This window comes from Nannospalax galili, unplaced genomic scaffold, assembly GCF_000622305.1.
Source record: "Nannospalax galili isolate Female #2095 unplaced genomic scaffold, S.galili_v1.0 scaffold52, whole genome shotgun sequence".
Taxonomy (NCBI): Eukaryota; Metazoa; Chordata; class Mammalia; order Rodentia; family Spalacidae; genus Nannospalax; species Nannospalax galili.
Genome location: NW_008334003.1, coordinates 6,762,749 through 6,779,388, shown reverse-complemented (window position 1 = coordinate 6,779,388; position 16,640 = coordinate 6,762,749). Strand labels below are relative to the sequence as shown.

General features: G+C 37.2%; 1 protein-coding gene across 2 annotated transcripts in view; it reads right to left on the bottom strand.

Moving 5' to 3' along the window:
- The window catches only part of Ift74 (intraflagellar transport 74), a 102,164-nt gene that overhangs the window by 26,953 nt on the left and 58,571 nt on the right, over window positions 1-16,640 (bottom strand). For both annotated transcript variants that reach the window (XM_029561538.1, XM_008828956.2), the window contains 4 exons: window positions 15,808-15,870; window positions 11,519-11,662; window positions 10,290-10,330; window positions 8,044-8,123 (listed from right to left, as the gene is read on the bottom strand). In XM_029561538.1, the coding sequence (XP_029417398.1) occupies window positions 8,044-8,123; window positions 10,290-10,330; window positions 11,519-11,662; window positions 15,808-15,870 (328 nt within the window). The remainder of the gene's footprint in view (window positions 1-8,043; window positions 8,124-10,289; window positions 10,331-11,518; window positions 11,663-15,807; window positions 15,871-16,640) is intronic.

Here is a 16,640-nt window from a genome sequence, read left to right as displayed (position 1 = left end):
GAAGGAAGGAAGGAAGGAAGGAAGGAAGGAAGGAAGGAAGGAAGGAAAGGAAGGAAGGAGGGAAGGAGGGAAGGAGGGAAGGAAGGAGGGAGAGAGAAAGAGTACACTAAGTTGTCAAAAAAAGTGATGGGGAGATATAGGAGGTGTTGGAGGGGAGGGAGCGGATGTGGATTTGATCAAAACGCCCTATTATGCGTGTATGAAATTCTCAATAAAGTTTTTTTTTTGTCTTTTTGAGACAGGGTCTCCCTGTAGCCCCAGCTGTCCTAGAACTCACTATGTAGACCAGGCTGGCCTTGAACTCACAGAGATCCGCCTGCCTCTGCCTCCCAAGTGCTGGGATTAAAGGCATGTGCCACCACGCCCGGCATCAATAAAGCTTTTTAAAAGTTAAAAAATATAAAATAAAATATTCATTTAAAAATTCTCTAAATACATTATCACTAAACACTAAATTATCACTAAAAGATTTGCTATCTCTAAAGAAAACAACTATGTATAAGTCTGTTTTAACAGAGTATTATTTATTTTAGTTTCCATATTTAGTAGTGCCTGGCATGTAGCAACACAATACAAGGCCTCCTTTATTCTCTAAAGCACATCATCAAGCTTCAGTGAATTAGAATCCGGAGGAGGGCTGCTGAAATACAAATGGAGCCCGATTCTCAGGTTTCAGATTAGTAGGTCTGGGGTAGGGCATAAGAATTTCAGTCCTGGTAAATTTCAGATAGTGATGGTAGTAGAGACAACACAATTCCGATGGAAAACTCACAAAGTATAGTTAAACCAATCTGCACATTGAGAAATAGTAATTGCTCTTCTTTCTTTGATGTATACTAAGAATTCAAAGATTAGTAATAGTAGATGCCATTGAACAAATACTAACAGAAAACACTTTGTAATATATGCCTGTGGAAATATAAAAAAAATTATTCAAGTTTCAGCTTTTAAGTTAATAGCATTTATGATCTATTGCCAACAACAACTATTTGAGAAGTTTTTAATTGAGTGCTACTCTGAGTCACACACATGTTCATTTTACCCTCATACTAAACCTGAGTGGTAAAACTCCTATTGTCCTCCCCACTTGTTTTTAAAAGTGGCTCAGGCTGGCCTGGAACTGGCCTACGTACCCAAGGCTGGCCTCAAACTCACAATCTTTCTGCCTCAGTCTCCTGAATGCTGAGCTTAAAAGCACCCACCACCACCCACAGCTCTTATTTCCCTGATAAAGAAGAGGAGAACGATGTAGGGAGATGGCTCTGAGGTTTTATAAAAGCCCTTGCTGTGCAAGTCTAACAACTTGATAAACAGAACCCACAGGAGAAATCCAACTCCTGAAAGTTGTCCTCTGATACACACACAGATCATAGCATACACTCACCCACATTTACAACCTCTCTCTCTCTCTCCCCACCACACACAATAACAATAATAAAAATAATTAAATTCTAAAGAAAGATGAGGAAAGGTTTAAAAAGAGGGCTAATGGGGACTGGAGAGATGGCTCAACAGTTAAGAGCACTGGCTGTTCTTTCAGAGAACCAGGGTTTGATTCCCAGCTCCCATATGGCAGCTAACAACCATCTATAACTCGTTCCAAGGGAATCCATCACCCTCTTCTGACCTTGTGGACACTGCACAACATGGGTGCACTTACATACATGCAGGAAAAACACTCATGTACATAAAATAAAAATAAATCTTTAAAATAAATTTTTAAAAGAGGGGCTAAGCAGGGCATGGTGGTGCAGACCTTTAATCCCCATACTTGGAAGGCAGAGGTGGGCAGATCTCTGTGTAATTGAGGCCAGCTTGGTCTCCATAGTGAGTTCCAGGTCAGCTGTGGCTACAGGGTGACCCTGTCTCAAAAAGACAAAAAATAAATACATTAATTAATTAATGTATTTATTTATTTAACTTAATGGGGGCTAAACAGCATGTCCATGATCAAACAGGAAATGCAGGACTATAGAAATTCAAATCAAAGCATTTTTAGTTGCAGGTCACAACTATTCTGTCTTAAACTTTTTATTTTACCTGATATACTAACAACAATAGGCTTCTAAATAAGCCTTATAAGCCGTCTAAGACGCGTCCTACAGACAAACACAAAAGTACTTATATTCTCATGATTCTTGAAAGATACATATAAATTATGGAGTAAATTATTCTTTCACAAGTTAGGGCGGTGATCTAGAGTTCCCATATACTTCATGTGTACCTCTATAATGATGTATCTATCACACTGCCATAATCAGATATTTGTCTGTGATATGTTAATATTTGCATGATATTTACCATGTTATCCTATCCAAATTCAGGGAAATACTGGATTCTACAAATGAAGGCATAATTTTTAGTGAGTACCTATGCTCAAACATCCTTCTTAGAAAAGTATGCAACTGTGGCTGTACTTTTAGTTGTGCCAGAATCTACAGATTCTAAGAAAATTAGGCCCACCTTATGGATCATGATGAAATCACACATTTAGGCCTTTGGCAACAGTTACAACACAACTGTGAAGGGAAGGATAAGTCACAAGTAGTTTAGCTAACAAAGATGAAGCTATTTGTATAGCTTGTGCTTGTGAGGAAACACTTCCACATACTGCTTGCTTATAGCAAATGGCTCAACCTTTTTTGAGAAATTTACAAGAATAAAAAGCTATATATATGCTAGTCTAGTTAAAATTTCACCTGCAGAAATTCTGTAGAATACACACATTAATAAATAGGAATGTACAAGGCTACTTACTGCATTACTGCTCTTGTTAATAAAAAATCAGAAACATTAATGTCAATGATGAGACAGTGAATGTATATATCCACAACCCTGATGGCAGCTTACGGTTGTCACAGTGCCTATATGCAGCAGGCACCAATCTTAAGCCTTGCGCTCCCAAGAATGATCACCATGCTATTGACGTGCACAGCCTTGTATGAAACAACATACACAGCTGCTGTGGTTTGAATATGAAATGTTCCCTATTGGCGCATGTGTTTGAGTGCTTGGTTGCCACCTGGTGGCACTGTTTGGGAGAGTTGTGGAACTAATTTTAGGCAGCTTCAGCCTTAAGCTAGCAATGGGTAAAGCTGAAAATCACATGCTGTCAAAAGCTGCAGAAACTTTCCACTGAAGGGTAACTGTTTACCTTGCACTCCTATTTCATAAAAGGTTTGGACATGTGCTAAGGTAACACTATCCGTATAAAAATTTATTTAATGTAAAAGAGTATAGAGAAAAATAAAGGTCTGGTCTGAGGTGAGGTGGGCCAGGAAATGTTACTATGAGGGACCAGAATACAAGATATCAACTCTTAAGTGTAAATTTGTAGTGAAAATAAAATATGTCTTAGCAATTGCTTTCTCAAAAGCAAGTGGCTATTACACAAGAGGCCCTGGTTTCCATCCCCAAAACCAGGGGGCAAAAGAAAAGAAAAGATAAGATAGGCTATGAGATATAAGCCTTGAGAAAGAAGGCTTGTTATAATACCCATATTACCTATTTTGTAGTCCACCTTACATATAACAATGTTTGTTCTATTACTTTCTTTGTTTAAAAAGAAGTAACACATTAAAAAGTAATAAACTGGTTCACACCTAAAAGCTCAGCATTTGGAGGCTGAGATAGCATGAGTGCCATGAATTTGAGGCCAGCCTGGCCTATGTAGCAAGACCTTGTCACACAAAGAAAGCAATAATTAAGGACATATTCAACTGGTGGTTCAAGCTGTTCTAACCTCTTCAAGGACAACACTTTCCTTGGCTCTAAGCATACATGCTTTTCCGGAGACAGCAAGTTTTCAAAATTTCTTTCTGTTTTTGCTCACAATTCTCACTGTAAATGTGGCAACAAGCATTACCCGTATCCGAGCCTGAATACTGAGTTCTCTTGAAATTTTCTCTTCCAAATTCATCTGTCACTTATTAACTTAGTCTCACACATAATTTCAGAACACAGGTAAAATGTAGTCAAGTTCATTGCCAAAATATAGCACACATGCCTCAAATCCCTGTTCCCGTTTAAAATGTCACGAGCACAATCTGCATCCTTTACCAGCTGCATTCCTGTTAGCATTATCGACATCTGATCTTATGAACTCCCACCAAAACTGCCTGCAAGTGCTACTTACAGCATTCTTGCCATTTTGAGACAATTTCTCCAAGCTTTTCTAAATCCTCCTGCAAATTAGTTCCAAAGGCTTTAAACCACACATGTTAATCACAGCCAAAACCCACTCCTATGATATCAATTTTCTTTTGGGGATAGTGGAGGTAAGAGGGTCTGGAGATAGAATTGTAGCCCAAGCTGTCCTTGAACTCACTAGGTAGCCCAAGCTAGCCTTGAACCTGCAGCAATCCTCCTGCCTGGGTGCTGATACTATAGGTTGGTACCACCACACCCAGCTTAGTACCAATTTTCTACAATAGTTATTCTCTGTCACTTATAGAAATGATGCAAAGTAGGAAAGATTTACTTTGGCTCACATTTCTAGAGGTTTCAATCTGTCACAGCAAGGAGGCTGCGGTGAAGAAGACCAGCTCAGCTCATGGAAGCCAGAAGCAGAGAGAAAACGTCAATGGAACTGGGTCCTCAGCCTATATGGGATGGTGCCGCACACATTTCAGGTGGGTCTTACCCCTTTTAGTCAGTCATCTCAGAAAACACCATCATAGACACTTGACTAATGTTAAGTGTTTCTCAATTCAATCAGGTTGACAAATAAAACTAAGCATCCCATCTGAGAATGTATATATAAAGAAAACGCCACCAGTTTATTGGAAAACATGAATCCAAGGTAGGAATCCTCTGTTAAGTAATAAAATCTTTGTAGTCAGACTTTTTGGTGTGTGGTGGCGGGGGGGGGGTACCTGTATCCTAAAATGAGAGCAACCAAAGAATAGAGCTCAATTTTCACCTTCAGCTCATTGTACAGTTCCTTCACTCTTAAAATAAGGCTTGTTTGGTTATTCCACAAACATTTATTATTTACTTTCCCAGATACCGTGTTGATGAACTAGATTACCAAAGTGAATAGAAATAGTCCCTGCCCTTGAGGGCTTATAGCCTAAGAAGGAAGACAACCACACAAGCAGACAACTGTAATACACAGTGCACTTTAATAACATGGAGGACAGTTACTCAGCTAAGCCTAAAAACCACCTAGGGAAGGGAGTTTAGAGCTGAGTGAGAAGATACCCGAGTTATACCTCACAGGAAAATTTAGTCAGGTGAATAGCAAAAGCAAAAACACCCAACATAGACTAATACAAGCAAAGGGGTGATCTGATCTGTGGGGTACCAGAACTAGACTGTGACTGTTTTTGTTACAGAGTTGGGCATGATGGCTCACAACTGTCTGTAATCTCTGCTTTGGGAGGCTGAGGACTGTTAAGAGCATGAGAACAACCTGGGCTATACACGAGTTCCAAGCCAGCCTGGGCCATGTACAAGACCTGGCTTTAAAACAACAACAAGCCAGGCGTAGTGGTGCACGCCTTTAATCCCAGCACTTGGGAGGCAGAGCCAGGCGGATCTTGTGAATTCGAGGCCAGCCTGGTCTACACAGCGAGTTCCAGGACAGCTGGGGCTACAGGGAGACCCTGTCTCAAAAAGACCAAAAAACCAACAACAAACACAGAGATGATTGTGGTGGGGTGAAAGGGAGGTTGATATAGAGGCCAGATTATAGAGGAACTCATATGACACACAAAAACTGTTGACCTTTATCTTGCACATCCTGGTGGACCACAGCTAAGCAAGAGAATGACACAGAACGACAGTTTACATATATTATTCTAACAGCATTATTGTGGAAAATACTGAGAAGGGGCAAGAATGGAGGTGGGGTAACCAGTTAGGAGGCTACTGCAATAGTTCAGGCAGGAAATAACGAGGTCCTGAACTAACAAGTAACCTTCTAACAAGTAACCGTCTACAAAAACCCCATGTTGTTGAAATAATCTAGGATGATCAAAACAGAACAGCAACAACAACATAGAAAAGTCACCAATGCATCAATACACACACAAACATATAAATGTACATATACATATTTATATATCTACATATACTTCTATAACTGTTTTTAATCACTATTATACAATTGCAGATTGCCCTATTATACAATAATAAAAAGACAAATGTTTGAAAAGAAAAGGGAAAATGGAAGCAAAAACCCAAAACATTTTGAATTTTATGTATCTTGGAAGTTCAATTAATAGTAAATTTTTACTCCTCAAATGCATTTTTAGTGGAAACCGAATGTTAGAAATTTAGATTTAGGAGGAAGGAAATCATTTAGAATGTATTCTCTAAATTTTCTAAAATCATAAACAAATTTCTCAGAATCAATCTACATATATGAAAAGCAATTTAGCAAAGGAAATACCACAGACAAAAGATATGAAATTTCCATAAGACAGGAAGAATAGGTTCAATTGATCTATTGTACACAACATTGGTTTAAATCAGTAACAATGTAGCACATCCTTAAAGATCATGGAGAGCAGATTTTTGAGTTGTTCCCATCACAAAAAAATGTGTGAGGTGATACATATGTTTAATCTGACTGAGCCATTCAAATATGCACATACTTGAAAACATGCTATAAATAAATGTATATCATCTTGTCAATGAAAGTAACATGATCTTAGTCTTAATTTATTACAAGTCTATCTTTGTCACAAATGCCAATTAATATAAACAAACCCGAGTGCAATATTACCATTATATTCATTTCACAGACCAGAAAACTATAAAGCTTAGGCAAGTTTACTTACCTAATAACTAGCATTTAATGACTTTCTGCCTTAGAAGCCTTAAAGTCATTTGTAGCCACAGGCAAATATAACTGGGCTTCTAAGAACATTTTAATTTCACAAATGCAGCACTTGTATCAAAGGCCAATCTTGCGCTTTGGCACAGAACAAAGACTTCTGAGTCAGAGAAACTGGTTTAAATCTAGTCTTTTCTCCCTTACTAATGGGGAGAATTTAGCAAATTATTAATTTCTCTGAGCTTTCACATGCATAAAATGGCCTAACTAGGATTCGAAGAATTCTTGTAAGGTGCTCTGTCCAGGTAAGTAATCAATCAACATACCATTTACCCAACAAAAAAGTAAAAATAGGGGCTGGAGAGGTGGCTCAGTGGTTAAGAGCACTGGCTGCTCTTGCAGAGAACACAGGTTCAGTTCCCAGCACCCACATGGCAGCTAACAAGTATGTGTAACTCTCGTTCCATGGGATCCAAGGCCCTCTTCTGGCCTCTGTGGGCATTGCATGACACAGTGGACCAGAGGCCAGCCTGGTCTACAGAGTGAGTTCCATGCCAGCAGGGGCTATAGGGAGACCATGTTTCAAAAAGAAAAATAAATAAATAATTAATAAATAAATAAAACATTTTTAAAGTACAAATGAAATTGATATATCATCCTTAAAATCAAAGTAAAAACACAATTTACAAATAGACTACCAGGAACGTTTACATCATCTGGTTGCGAAATTATTTTGACTTCCCACAGACTGATAAAAAGATACCACTGATTTTCAATAATCTGAGAACATATTGACTAGCTGGTAGTTAAACTGTGAACTCTTTAAACAGAGACCCCCTTTAGCAGGAATAAACTCACAGGGAATAGCCCACAGCTCTACTCCCATCCACACACATCCCCACCAAAACATTTCCACTGTTTGGACCCTAAGCTCCCTCATGTGGGGAAGATCAGGACAATCAGTGCTTACTACCTGTGACATCAGTCACCTGATCTTCACCTCTTCCACTAAAAACAGATAACAACAATAACAAAAAAGTGCTTTGAAAATCTAAATGAATTCCTACCTTCTAAAACCATTATGTCATTTAAAGTTTTCATCAATTCAAGTAATTGTTTTAATACTACTTTTGATACTTACCATATACTTTTTGTAACTAATGCTATGAGTACCATAGAGGATTAAACCCCAAGCAGTCATGGAAGCCCCAATTACACATCCACACAGATTACAAAAACTCAAAGGTACACCACAAACATACCTTGGTGCTCTTCTAAGTCCATGTCAAGTTGTCTGATTTCTTCACTAAACTGATTAATTTTTTCCTTTATATCTGTTAACCTGTTAAAAAATATTATTAATGAAAGCATGAAGAAAATGAGATGTTCAATAAAACACTTAATGATAGACATCTTTCCTAAGTTTTGCAAAGATAACATCTAGAAATAATATGCCCTATTATGAGAAAGAGCTACAAATATCAAAAAAATGGAAAAATTTCTCTAGTTCTCTTTGCAAGATCTATTTGAAGAACAGACACTATCTATGAACATTAGGCCACCTGGCTTCAACATCAGATCCTTCTTCAACCTGCCAAGCCTGACTTGCACACCAAGGAAATGGAAACTCTTTAAAAACCTCTTTTTGTAAGTTTGTATAAACTGAGATGTTGGTAAATTCATCTGAAAAATTAGAAAATAAAGAAAAATCTACCCTTGGCAGAGGATTAAATAGGCTAAAACTTTAGCCAAAAGAAGCCATGTCCACTACGGCATGGCAGTCAGCAGGTACAGCCGCGGAGTAAGGACAGACATGCAAAGGCAGACCAGGAGCACAAGTCCAGAGACAGGAGGGAGTGTGAACGTGCTCTGAGACAAACAAGGAAAGAACAGTATTTTTCTAAAAAATTTTATTGAATTTTTGTGTATTTCATACAGAAAATCATCTTTCTACCCCCTTCCCCTTTGGCACCTCCCAGAGCCCCACTACTGGAGTTCATACACTTCATCATTTGTGTTAAGGCCTATCATGCAAAGTTAGTTTCCCCAAATGTCCCTCAGTCGCACACTCATCCCTGGGATCTAGTCAGTCTATCTAGAGTGGTGCAATAACTGAATAGGCAGGCGAAAAAAAAAAAAAAAAAAAAAAAAAAAAACTGCAGTATTAGTTGGCATCATATGTAAAAGTTAAGTCAAAATAGATGAATGATTTGCAATCTAAAAGCTAAACTATAAAACTCTTAGAAAGAACACAGGTATAAGTCATCACAACCATGGATAAGGAGTTGATTTCTTACACAACAGAAGCAACAAAAGAAAAAACATAAACAAAAATTATCAAAATTGAAAACCTACTTCCAGAACATCAACAAAAAGTTAAAATACAATTGATAGAATATTTATTAAATCATATATCTGGTAAATGAACTATATTCCAAATATTTAAAGAACTTATACTACTCAATACCACTAGTAATAAATTCACATTAAAATGTGCAAAGGACCTTAATAAACACTGATTCAAAGAAGATACACACGTGGCCAACACCTAATAGGCCATCAAGGAAATGCAAATGAAAGCCATGGAAAAATATCACTTCATATCCATTGGTATGGCTGTAATAAAAAGGCAGATAATACTAAGTGATGGGAAAGATGTGGAGAAACTGAGGTTCTGATACGCTGCTTGTAGAAACATAAAATGGTCTATCTGTATTGGAGATATCAAACTTAATTCACACAATCATTTGAACTAGATTAGACTCCAATTCATAAAGGTAAACACAGAGTAGCCACTTAATCCAGCAATTCTATCCCTGGGTACTTACACAAGAGAAGTAAAAACATTAACAAAGATTAACAAGGAAATATTCATATCAATATGATTCCTGATAGTCACAAAATGAAAATAAGCAAAATGTCCATCAGCTGATGAATAAGTAAAACATGACATATGCATACAATAGAACATTATTTGGAAATAAAATACTGATAAATATGCTACAACACACATGAACCTAGAAAACATGAGGCTAAATGAAAGCATGCAGCCACCGAGGACCAAAAGTTGTACGATTCCAGTTTGTATGATGAATTGCCCAGAACAGGCAGATCACAGAAACATCAAGTAGACTACCAGCCTTAGAGAAAAAGGGATAAAGCAAGCAGTGCTCAAAGCTGAGTGGTTTTTGTTGGGATGACTGGATTAGGTTCTAAAATTGATTGGGGTGCTGGTTGTCCAACTATAAATATAACAAAAATCTCTGCATTACATAAGCATATGACTCACATAAGTTGTATCTTGAAGCTGTGTATAAAAAGCAATTATACCATGCAATGGCTCTTAATTAAGAACTCAAAGAAATATTTAAAGCTGCAATATTAAAGCTCAATAAATATTATTAATGTGAACTATAGGAAAATGCTTTAAAAATAAGCATTCTTATAACTTTAGGGTGTAAGCTGAAAGATGAATGATCATAAAATGTCCTAGTTCAAAAGTACTTACTGTCTCTCCATACTGGCTATTTCCTGATTATCTTCTTTAACCTACAGAAGCATAAAAACAAAATAGCATTTACATAAGAACACATTATTAGACTATCTTAAATAGACCATCACTAAGAAACTATTCACAGATTCCTTCTTTCTCCCTTGGGGGAAAGGAAGCAACTGATACACCCGTACCTATCTATCATGTGCCATCAGATTAACACATCTTCAGACAAGATCAGTTAGCTGATAATAAGCATCTAGGATTTCTTAGACTCTCCCATGCCCTAGTGTAGGACTGCCAGATTTAGGAAGCCCAGCTAAAATTCAATTTCAGAAAAACAATAACTTTTAAGGTACGTATATGCCATGTAGCATTTATAATATATTCTCTTATAGAAAATATATACTTATATTTATAAATTTTAGGTTGTTTATCTTAAACTCAAATTTAGTATCAATTCAGCATTTTTTGGCACTCCTATCCCAAGATCACTCTCTCCTCTCCTGCCTCTAATCTTTTTGTTCTGAAGGAATTTCTGAAGTTCTAGACTTTCTGATCCAGGATGATTTGATTCCAACAGTCACTGAACTGATCCATAAAGTTCCAAAAACTCATGGGGTTCCAAAACCACTGGGCACAGGATCTCAACAGAGTTCCTGGCTAGGGCTCTGCCCATACATAGATGCAGTTCTCCCTAGGGTCATAGAGTAAGTGCATCTCAGGATAAACATGTTAATTATAACTTACAGCTAAATTAAAGCTAACCTTGACATAGCAAAAAAGTTACTGAACACATGGTGCATGATCATGTGATAGATGATTTCACAAGTCATTTTAATTCTATTCCTTTCAGGGAGCTACTGATACTAATAACCACCAAAGTCATTAGACTTGGGATACTTTGTTTCCTACACACAAGGTCCCAGACAAATAATGGAACTTACTCTCAATAAGGTTATCTAATAATTTAATCACCAATAAGGAAGAGTTTCGAGTTTTTCTAAGTATCCATGAAATAATGGCTCAAATATGCTCAAAACCATGCAAAGTGAGGATTTCTTCCAAAAGCAAGTTTATATAAGAAAGTAACTTTTTTCTAGATTTTCTTGGCTCCATATTGCATATGGAGGTGAACCTAACTTTTCACTACTGTTTTCAGATAATAATTGTATTAGCTTTCTATTCAATTCACAATTCATACCCCTTAATTAAAAGAAATCAACATATTTTTTGGGCCCTACCTGCTTAAGTAACCTCTCCCTCTCTTCCATGGGAGATCCCACACTTTTGTCTTCTGCAATCATTTGATCTCGATGGGACTCCAACTCATAAAGTTTCTCATGTAGCAACACAGCCTCCTGCTTTACCTGGGAGTGCGCTATTTCCTAAGAACAGAAAAGGGACTGCTGTAACTGTTCTTTTGTAGACATGGAAAGATAAGATGAGGCCATTAGGCCCTAATCCAAAATGACTTGTGTCCTCAGAGAGATAATAGAACACTAATAGCACAGGCAGCAACTGAACTGATGTAGCTGCAAGTTAAGGAACACCAATAAACAACGCCTGGATAAAGCCACGAAGTCAGACTCAGAGGGAATTAGCTCTGCTGACACCCTGACTTCAGACTTCTAGCCTCCCCAACCGTAGGAAAATAAATTTTATTGCTTTAACCTGCCCAGTTACCCTGTGTTACAGGAGCACTAGGAAACTGATGCAAGCAGAACAGTTACTGTGTATTCACCACTGTCCTACTGTTCATGAAGAGAATCTCTAAAATGGCACAGACATTGTGATAAAATTAGTTTTTTATATTTATTAGTTTGATTTTATGTCTATGAGCGCATTGCCTGCATGTATTAAGTGCACTAGTGTCGTGCAATACCTGCACAGGTCAGAGGATGGCACTGGATCCCCTGGAACTGGAATTACAGAAGGTAGTTAGCCACCATGTGGGTGCTGAGAATCAAACCTGGGTCCTCTGCAAGAGCAGTCAGTGCTCTTCACCACCCCTTTGATAAAACTATTTTAGATAACAGAAAGAGTTAGGAGTGATGGTAGCGATGACAATGATTACACTGACATTTGAGCCTATTACTTATTGTAGTACTTGATCTATAGAACTATGTATTTATTTTTGATTTCTGAGACAGGGACTCAAATATGTAATACACCTCAGCCACTAAGGTAATTACAGATATGTGCCATAATGCCCAGCAACTCCATGGTATTTATATTCCACCTAAATACGCAAAGGATTGCTCTACAAGATAAGGTATCATTATTTCCATTTTACAAATGAGAAAACTGGAGTTAGGAAATCTGTCATTTTCCAAGTTAAAAAAAAAAGGAAAAGACAGAGCAAGTAAATATCTGAAAGTCCATAAGCAATGTGCTATGGACTCACACAGCTCACACAGCTCAAGTAACAGATAACCTTCAGATAAAAGAAAATGTTTTATGAAATATATTTTTGAGGTATCATTTTTCATCTTGAAAAGACTGTTCTTGAAGAATCAAGATTGTGTTGTTCCTTCATCTGATCTTTTCATACCCTGAGAATTGAGCACAACAGTACTTTGAAGAGTAGTGAACACAAATTAGATATTTAATGAGTACTAGGTGACTGGCTTTTTTTTTTTTAAACAAATGCAAAACAAACAAATAAGGAATCCAGTGACCTGTTTTCTTGATTTGAGAATACTGTAAATTGTATGCCAAAAAAGATGGCATCAATACAAAAATTAAATCCAAATTACACTTCATACTGTCTCCTATGGAACTAAATTTATAACATGCAGTAAGACTTCACTCTCCCCATTCAGTCCAAAAAAAGAGAATAAGAAAAGTCTGCAAGGCATCTCTGTTAATAATAAATATAGTCCTTCTTCACTGAAGCACATTCCCAATACCACAGGTATCGAAGGAAAGATTATGTGTACGTACAGGAGGACAATCATGGAAAACCAAGGTAACATTTCAAACAACTCTATCTAAAGTAAATTCCTAAAAAAGTGAATAAAACATTACTCATGTCTATTTCTTTTACTTGTGAGAATATAAATTACAACTTAATAAATTACAATGGCTAGTAATCTTATCAACGTATCTACACAAATCCACAGGAAATCAGGAAAGGCAAGTTACATATACATTGAACTGAACTTTTAGGTACAAACAAACATACCAAAACGCCAAAGAAAATGTAGTTCCCAGAAAAAGAAATTTCAGTAGCTGAGGCCAGCAACAGGATTCAGTGGGTGAAAGCCTGATGCTGAGAGTCTGATCCCCAGAATCTACATCTGCATACATCATATACACACACAATAATAAATTGAAAAAAAAATTTGAAAAGAGAAATTTCAGTAGTTAACAAATATATAAACAAAAACATCAATAAATGAAAATTAAAACAAGACAGGTACAATGGTAAAGGTCTATAGTTTCAGCTATTTGAAAGGCTGAGGCAAAACTGCTTAAACTCAGGAGTTCAAGACCAACCTAGAGAGCATAAATAAAAACGTATCTCAAAAGAACAAAAAAACAAACCCAGATAGTAAACTCTGCCTGCTAAACTACAGCAAAAACTGGAAAATGTGAATGAACCTTCCTGCTGTGAGAACAGGGTAATAGCCACTCCTACATGTCTATACATAGAAAACAGAATTAGGTTCTTAGAAGCAATTTGGTATTTTAGAAATGTGTATCTTCTGACTCATTATAAGAAACTAATCTTATGATATATTCATAATGTATGTTTTCAGTGAAGCACTGTTTATAATCCCAGAAAAGAACTAATCTATTCATTTGTAAGGATTTTACAATCATGTAATACAGTGTACTAAATTAAAATCAAGAAGTATATTTCTAAAATGATGCAAATATTCAATAGATGATGTTAATGTGGGGAAAAAAAAGGTCTATAGGTGCCATATCAGAAGTTCACGTACGAATCCCATTTGAAGTTTTCCAGTTTTAAAAACAAGGCAGAGCTGGGCATGGTGGTACACGCCTTTAATCCCAGGCAGAGGCAGGAGAATCTCTGTAAATTCAAGGCCATCCTGGTCTACATAGTGAGTTCCAGGACAGCTGGGGCTAGAGAGACCCTGTCTCAAAAAGACCAAAAACCAAAAACAAAACAAAACAAAACAAAAAGGCAGAAATACAGGATTGCTGTGAAAACAGAATGAACGTGCTGGTGACATGTGTAGAGGGCTCACAAAAGTACATAAGTATGCCATAAATGTCAGAGTAGTTCTGTCTGAAAGGAGGTACAAAGACACATTTTTACATTCATGTTTTTGACTTTTAAAACCATAGACATGCTTTGGTTTGTAAACTGAAGAATTCTTTTGAACAAAAAAATGCAAATGTTACTCATCACAGATTATCTCTCCCCCTTTCATTTGTTCATGGTCTTCTTTGCATCTATCTTAGTTGCTGTTACTTTTCTGCATGCAGCTAGAGGGCAGAATACTTTGTTTTATACACAATAGTTTTTTTAATAAAATCAAGCTAATTTCTTAAAAATCTAGGATCTTTGTGGTGCAGGATGGGATGAAAAATTACTCACATTGTACTGGGTATGGTAGTGCATCCCTTTAATCCCAGCACTTGGCAAAGGCAGGTAGTTCTGAGTTCGAGGCCAGCCTGGTCAACATAGTAAGTTGCAGGCTAGCCAGGGCTACACAGAGAGACTCTGTATCAAAAACAAACAAATAAAAGTTTGTTGTTGTTGAATTCCTGTTAGTAAATTGCTAAGTTATTAGCAATGAGAATTGCTGACTTCTGAGAATGCCTTTTATTACAAACATGGACATAGTTCTTCTGTGATAAAACAAAGGAGGAATCACAGGAATGACTTCAGGAACACTGTCTCAGTTTGCTTACAATATAAACAAGCTTACTAGACCTTGACCTCCTTGTTAACCTAAACATATAGCTTTAGTCCCTCAGGATCCTTCCTTCCCCTTGACCCAGAATAGTGTGTGTGTGTGTATGTGTGTGTGTGTGTGTGTGTGTGTGTGTGTGTGTGTGTTGTGAAAAATTTAAGCCTGCCAGCAGAAAATATTTGTTGGAAGCAATGGATTATCCCATCTGTGCTGCAAACAACAGGTGGGATTAGACTGATAACATCTGTCTGTGGTTTTGTTAGTTGCTCTAGGTCAGTAAGGGTCAGAAAAGGGAAAAAATCCTCTGAGAAGACAAGTTCCTCTTTTCCCATGTGTGCTGGATGTACAGCACAGTTTCAGGAGAAATCCAAAGGAACAAGTTCACTCCTGGTTGAAATGGATGCCAAGAGTCGGAATGTCTTTGTCAGTCAGTGCCGTGATATGGCACTGCACCAGAACAAGTATGTATGCACATGAATGAGCTTGGGGAACACACCAGAACAAGTATGTATGCACAAAAATGAGATTGGGGAACACACCAGAACTAGTATGTATGAACATGAATAAGTGTGGCAAACATTCAGCTGAATTATCTTTGAGGTCTTAGTGGCCTGAGAACCCTTATGTGACTTCACACTTACAGTTTCCAGGCTCTCCTTTTTTATGTTCAATGAATCTAGTTGCTGTTGCAGTGTATCTAATTCCTAGGAAGAAAAAAACAAAACAAATATAAAATAAAGTTACTATTTTTTCCTCGTTTTTCAACATTCACTTTCAAACTAATGGTGCCATTACGCAAAGCCAAGGTTTAAAATTCTGGTCTCTAACCACATTTTCATGTTTTTTGCCTCATTTCTTTTAGGTCCAAGACATATATAGAAACACAGAGAAAGAAAGAGACGAGGAGGCAGGATAAGGGCGAGGGAGAGAGAGAACCCTTAAATTGATTAGTCATCATAACCCTTGTTCAAAATTACAAAATTAAATGGACTCTGGCAGCAGTTTGGCGTTTCTACAATAGTCTTCCTTTGATGAGTCACTGTCTCTAGCACTTGTCTAAGGTAAAACATTTACTAAAACTCAGAGAGAACATCAAAGAAACAAGCAATATTCATTACTGGCACTTACTAGGACAGCTTTTTGTAACCCTTCAGTTAAGGGTCATTTGGCCATAAAAAAGTACCACGATGACTAAACCCTGGGAGGACCATTAACTGCCTCTCATTAGACACCTAAATTGGCCATTTAAGCAGTAGGACTACGGAACAATAACCATTCAAATCAGGGGCACAACAGGTAAAATGTTGGTTGCTTATCAGACAGGAAGGAAAATGAAAGTTAGTATCCATGTTCTGGGCATGTTCTGGCCCATAAGGTCTTTCAATGCTTCCACTTAAAGCCCAGAAGAATCCAAGTGTCTTCATATATATCTTTATGACATGCAAAGCTGAAGGATACACAGAACTGAATTTTA